At 48.8% G+C, this 6,402-nt stretch overlaps 1 protein-coding gene and 1 long non-coding RNA gene across 7 annotated transcripts in view; one reads left to right on the plus strand and one right to left on the minus strand.

Moving 5' to 3' along the window:
- SLCO2B1 (solute carrier organic anion transporter family member 2B1) overlaps positions 1-2,080 on the plus strand; it is a 50,282-nt gene extending 48,202 nt beyond the window's left edge. For all 6 annotated transcript variants that reach the window (XM_079104435.1, XM_079104439.1, XM_079104434.1 and 3 more), the window contains one exon: positions 349-2,080. In XM_079104435.1, coding sequence (XP_078960561.1) covers positions 349-529 — 181 coding nt within the window. In that variant the 3' untranslated portion in view covers positions 530-2,080. The remainder of the gene's footprint in view (positions 1-348) is intronic.
- On the minus strand, positions 1,375-5,816 carry LOC306640292. Its single transcript, XR_013757789.1, has 2 exons — positions 3,155-5,816; positions 1,375-2,046 (listed from the first exon to the last, which is right to left on the minus strand). It is a non-coding gene; the product is annotated as an uncharacterized lncRNA (long non-coding RNA).
- Between the last annotated feature and the right edge of the window lie 586 nt (positions 5,817-6,402).

The following is a 6,402-nucleotide window of genomic DNA, read 5'->3' on the forward strand; positions in this document are numbered from 1 at the left end:
GAGGAGGACCCTGTTTTCCTTGTGGGGTAAGAGCAATCCAAATTTAGTCCAAGACCCCTGAGCCCTTAGAGAGGCTCAGAGAGAGGCAGAGCCAGTGTACCTCACAAGGCCATCAAGGACAGAGCAGGAGGATGACCAGGCTTCTGTCCTGCCCAGGGCTCTGCAGAGCCTCCCTGCCTCCTCCAGAGAAGGGGCCCAGTGGGAGTCAATGTCCACCCCGCTCCGAGCCTCAAGGTCTCCAATGGCACCATGAGTAATGTCTGCTGACTCCACTCTGCCCCCAGCCCGAGGACATCTGAGCCCTGGACCTGGGCTCCTAAGTTCAAGTGTCCCTTGTTCTTCCCCCAGGTTCATTGGCCTCCAGTTCTTCTTCAAAACGGGCTCCCTGGTGTGCTTCGCCTTGGTTTTGGCCATCCTGAGGCAGCAGAACAAAGAGGCAGGGACCAAAGCAAGCAATTGCAGCCCAGGCCTAGAGCAGCAACTGTTGGTGTCAGGGCCAAAGAAGCAGCCAGAGGATTCCAGTGTGTGAACTGTCCCTGGGTCTCACCTGTCCAAAGTGGGAGTCACAGAGGTACCTCCTCTGAGTGCTTTGACCAAGATTGGGTGCCAGCAGCACTGTGTTCCTATTCTAGCTCCTCCACTAAATTGCTGTGTGACTTTGGACAAGCTACTGGCCCTCTTTGGGCCTTTGCTTATTGGAACCAAGGAGTTATTTGGGGGTTTGCTGTGTTGGTCACTTGTAAAGCAAGAGGGTCTACCCTGTTCCTTCCCCAGCCAGACAGTTGACTTGGAACCAAGCTTTCCTGGGTGGAAAGACTGCATATCTCTCTTGGGCCTTAGGGGAGGGAAGTAGCGCACAGTAGTCCAGGCTGCTCTCCGTGTCAGGCCACAGCCCAGCACCCTGAGTCCCAGGCGCCTCCTGTCAGGTGGAAATGGGCTTGCCAGATGCCAGGCTTCTTTAGCTCTGACCATCTCTGTGGTCAGGATGGACTCAGGTATCCCCAGCCTCAGTCCCAGGCCACCTTCAAGACATGTCTACTTGGCGCCCCCTGGAGTCCAAGACTGGTACTGGCCTCTAAGGGGAGCCCCACTGGGAAGAGAGCTGGCCTCACTCAGGGCCTCTCAGCCTCAGGTGGAGGGAGCCTTAGCTGAGGCCGGAGACTCACTCTCTGGCTCGGAAGTTCCAGCCCTTATCCTCAGGGAGCCACAGTTTAGGAGTGAGGCCAAGTCTTGCCTAGAGGCCCCAGATGCAGCGGGAGACAGCTCCACACTAACTTCAAAGTCCAAACATATACTCAGATGCACTCACGGCTCTCTCCGCACCGTGGAGATCGCAAACACATTTGACCAGGGGCCACTTTTGTGACTGTTGCAAACAGTATCCTAGTCTCCCCCATTTCCTTCCCAGTGCCCGAGTCTGTATCACTGGGGTTGTGTAATGTCTGATTCAGTGACACTCAGGTTGAAGGTAGCATCTGGTTCTCTGGGATACCTGGATCAGTGTGACACAGGCCTGTCACACTTGGAATAGTAATGCCCAGCTCTGCACAATGAGCAACCCTGCAGCACAGTTGGGGCTGAACCTCGGGATCCTTTGCTTCATCAGGCCTTGTCTGGTTTTCTGGCCCGTTTTATCTGGTTTGGTTGTTTCTCAGGAGGAGGAAAGGATCTCCTGATCTGCTTCCAGCCCTTCTGTTGCCACCACATACCTGACTTGGCTGGGACCTACTGCTGGGGCGGCAGAGACTCTCCTACCCCTGTGTGCCCAGCCCTGAGTGGGGAGCTGGGAGAAGCTGGACTGGCTTGTGTCCTCTGAACAGCTCTCAGTGCCAGCGCTCTGGGGCTTTCCCAACTGAAAGGAGAAGGAGGAAGAATAGATGTTCTAATTCCTGCTTTATTCTACTGATTGACTGTAAATGTTTAACAAATATCTGAGCCTGCATTTATCAATGCCAAGAATTTCAAAGTCTCCTCCAACCAGATGAGGCTTTCAGTATGTTTATATTTCTTCTCTTTCCCTCCTGTTGCCCAGGTTTTGCAGATAATCTGAAATTATAGATATTGCTTATTATTAAATTTGTTCATGCATAATGTCTCTTTTATTACAAAAATCCCTTCTTATAAACTGCATTAGAGGTTTGCAACAACCACATTATTTCCAGTTATTTAGATTTAAGTTTTACTAGGTTCAGTGTGCACCATTATTTCTGGTATATTGCATCTTTCTCTCTCTTTATATTCTGGTCTAATTTCCGTTTGACTGGGTTACATCCTCTAGTAATGGTTTCACAAATGATTCCAATAAGGTCACGGGGCTGTCTGAGTCCTTACCTATCCAAATTATCATTCGCATTTTACAGAGGAAACTGGCTCAGAAAGGACAAGCGACTTGCCCAAGACCACATATAAAACAGAATGGAACCAGGGTTAGTTCCAGATCTTTGAGAACTGAAGCTAATTTGGGAGACCTCTTTAACAGAGAGTACAAAATTATGAATATAGGTTGAAGATGCCTTCCTCAAAATGCTTTCAGAAGTCTTTCAGAGTTTGGATTGTTTTCAGATTTTGGAATATCTGCAAATACATAGTAAGATATCTTAGGAATGGGACTCTAATGAATTTAAAAATAAAATTCATTTGTGTTTCATATACATCTTATATAGCTAGCCTGTGGGGTGTTTGGGGTTTGTTGTTTTTGTTTTTGTACCATGAACTGAACTCAGGAGCACTTAACCCCTGAGCCACGTCCCCAACTTGTTTTATTTTTTATTTTGAAACAGGGTCTTCCTAAGTTGCCTGAGGGCCTTGCTAAGTTTCTGGGGTTGGCCTTGAACTTACGATTCTCCTGCCTCAGGCTCCGGAGTTGGTGGGATTACAGGGGTGCACCACTGCACCCCGTTAACCTATGTTTTGATGGTAACCCATCATCTAAAGTCAGGTATGGAATTTTCCACTTGTACTACTACATTAGTTCTCAGAAAGCTTTAAATTTTGGAACATTTCAGATTTTGGAGTTTTGGATTAGGGATACTCAACCTGAACAAAATTAGGTAAGAAAGTTACTATTTACCCAGAATGAGAAAAAAACAAAAAACAAAAAAAAAACTCCATCACACAATTCGGAAAAATAGTTATAACTAACTGTCATGCATACCTCTAAAATACATTTTTCCTTGGTGATTAGAAGAATTTTCCACAGACCAGTTTCTGGCTTTGTACATTTCCAACCTTTGTCTTTCCTGTTTCTCCTCCTCTTCCATATACTTCCAAGTCACATGGCACAAAGCACATTCACATCATGACGTGACTTCTGCATATGACACCTTAATGTCACATTGCCAAATGAGGCAGTCAATTTGTAGGAACATTCTTAGAAGCTGTTCTTCTGCAGAGGTGGCTATGATGATTTACCTGTACACAGAAGTAACTGAGATCCACATAAACATATTCCAATGAACCCAAATTCAATCTGCCCTCAACATGATTCCCCCTAGGCCAGATCCCAGAAATGCCAATGGCCACTCATTGAGACACAAGGGAAGTGGGAGTGGAAAGAAATTGCAATCTGGATTGTGGTCAAATTGTCTTACCTTTGTGAATGTCACAAAAAATATGACAATATGGGCTATTGGTGAGGCACCATCCCTGGGCCTGGGGCAAGGCTTTGATACCCCAAAATCATTAGCCTCACAGGGGGTCCAACTCTGGGTTGAACTAGAGCTGAAGATGACTCTTGTCCCTGTGCTTGCAGTCTTCTGGACTTGTAAGGGTGAGGAGGCTCAGGAGTCACTGAAAGGGGGACATGGGGCCAAGAGCCAAGGGCGGAGCAGAGAAGGGTTGGGGTCCTCTAGGAATCAGCCCTCCCCCGTATAGTCTGTGGTCAATGAAGAGCCACAAGTATTTGCACCTGTGAGCTCACACTCCTCCTCCTGCTTGGAGTGGGAGGAGAGGGCATTAAGCCTCACTGTTAGATTCTATTACTGGTGGTAAAGTCTAGCAAAGGACAGGACAGGGACCAGACCTGACATCCTGATGCTGGCCCTGAGTTCCTTTTACTTGTACATGTATGCAGGGGATGTTCCAAGTCAGGCAGATGCCCCTCAGGAGCTGGGAACCAGGAACCACAACTGGCACTGACTGAGGGGAGAGAAGCTAGGGCCCTCGCCATGGCCTGAACGCATGGAATTCTTTCCCCTGAACACGCTGCTTTGCTGTCCCCTCCGCCCACATGGCTTTCTCCATCACCACCCCTCTGCTTGTCTCTCCATCCCTACTTCATGAACTCCTACCTAATCTTCCAGGCTCAGTTCGAAGCCACCACCTCCAGGGAGGCACAGGATAGGCAATGAGGGGCAGGTGGCAATCACCTTTGGGATCTGATTAAAGACATAGACTGCAGAAAATTTTTTTAAAAACCCACACAAACAAACACAATTGCACATGCAATTTCAAAGGTTGAGAGAGACCCTGCCAAGCCAGAAACCCAGGCCCTAAACCCTTTGTGGAATGCACCGATGAGAGCTGTAAAGACAGTCCAATTTGGGTTCAGACATTAAGTTTCATGGAGTGACCCAGAACACACGGCAACTCCTCTACACTCAGTTTTGTCACCTCAGTAAGGTGGACCAGGACGTCTGCTCCCACATATGTGCAAACCTGATAAAATAATGCTCTGGCTCATGGGCAGGGCACCTGATGATCAGGATTGTCAGGTGCCTCCCCTTCCCCTGTGCCTAACAGGATTTAATAAGCCTGTGGAGTAGGGAGCGGGGGTGGGGGAGGAGACAGGGAGGAGCACACTCCCTTTGCCCTGCCCTGGCCGCAGCTCTGCTTGTCCCCTAATCTCTCCTCCGCTGTCAGCCAGGGCTCAGCTGTCCCAGTCTTATCTCTCCCCACAGCCAGCTTGGGACAGCTTTTCTCCACTAGATTTACATTTTTATTGATTTTCTTTCTCCCTTCCAGCTCAGTCCCTTCCTTCTGCTTCCCCTTTGGCTATAAAATGGGTTTGCCCTGGGAAGCAGAACTTCTGAGACAGGCTGAGAAGTGATGATTCAAGGATGGACTCATTCATTCATTTGTTCACCTACCAGCCAACATGCCCTGCCCATCAGCTCTGTGCCTCTCTGCAGGCACTGCTGGGATACAACCATGTATCAGATAGAGTTGGCTCTCAGGAAACTCCCCCTGTAAGCAGACAGCTGATAAGCACTAACAAAAGCATGGGCAGTTATGCAGGAAAGGGAAGACAAGGAAACCATGGCTCTTCCTGGGTGCAACCAGGAAGCCTTCCTGGAGGAGGTTATAGCAGAGCTGGCCATAAAGATTCAGCTGGACTTCCCCAGCTGGAGAAGACGCGGGTGGACAGCAGAAATAACAGGATGAGCAAAGGCAGAGAGCAAGGTATGGTTGGAATATGGTGGCAAGAGCCATGTGGCTGGCATATCCTGTGTGAGAAGGAAAATCAGGAAAGAGGAGAGACAGCAGGGACCAAGCCTTGAGTTCCAGCCGAAGCTTTGGATGCTTTCCTGAGGGCAAGGAGGAGCCCTTGAAGCATTGATTGATGGATTATTCCATTGACCGGTTATTTTAAGCAGGGAGTGACAGGACAAAGATTTGTATTTTAGAAAAGCACTGGGTGCACCATGGGGGCTTTGAGTGGAAGGGAGAAGCTGGAAGCCAGGAGTTCAGGCAGGAGACTGGAGCAATAATCAAGAGAAGTAGGAGGCTTCGATCCAGGTCAGGAGCAACACCCTGTAAGTGGGACATCTAAGATGAGTCTGGAAAGCTGAGTAGGAGCGCACCCAGTGGAGAAGGTGGGAAGGGTTTCCAGACCAAGGAAACTGCAGAGATAAAGGCTCAACACACAGAAAGCTCCTGGCAGGCTGGGGAAATTTCCACTGGTTCTGTAGGACTGCAGCCTGGCCTGAGAGAGAGGGTGTGGGCAGGCTAAGGCTGAAGAAGTGGGTCAGGACCCCCAGCACCACTCAGTGTTCTCTGTTCCCTGACCCTGGATGCAGGTGGAGAGGAAAAGGTGACTTACCACTTGTTCAGAGGTAGGTGTGCTGGGCAGAGAGCCCTGGTCAGGGCTGCTCCTTCCTCACAGCTAACCTTCCCATGTTCAGAACACATTACATGGCTCCCTGGAGAGGAAGGCAAAAGGGATTATTCTTCCTATGAATTAGATAAAGAAACTGAGGCCCAGAAAGTGCAGGAACCTGTCCAAGGTCACTCAAGAGCTTAGGTATCCATCCCCCTTTCAAATCCCCATGTTGTTTCCAATAAGCCAGCTTGTCCCTGAATCACATATGAAATAGATATAGTAGCTGCTAATTAATCTGGTTGGAATGGAAAAAAGGACAGGGGACACATCAGAGAAAGAAAGTAGTTTTTCATATCCCATTT

This window comes from Sciurus vulgaris, assembly GCF_902686455.1.
Source record: "Sciurus vulgaris genome assembly, chromosome: 11".
Classification (NCBI taxonomy): Eukaryota; Metazoa; Chordata; class Mammalia; order Rodentia; family Sciuridae; genus Sciurus; species Sciurus vulgaris.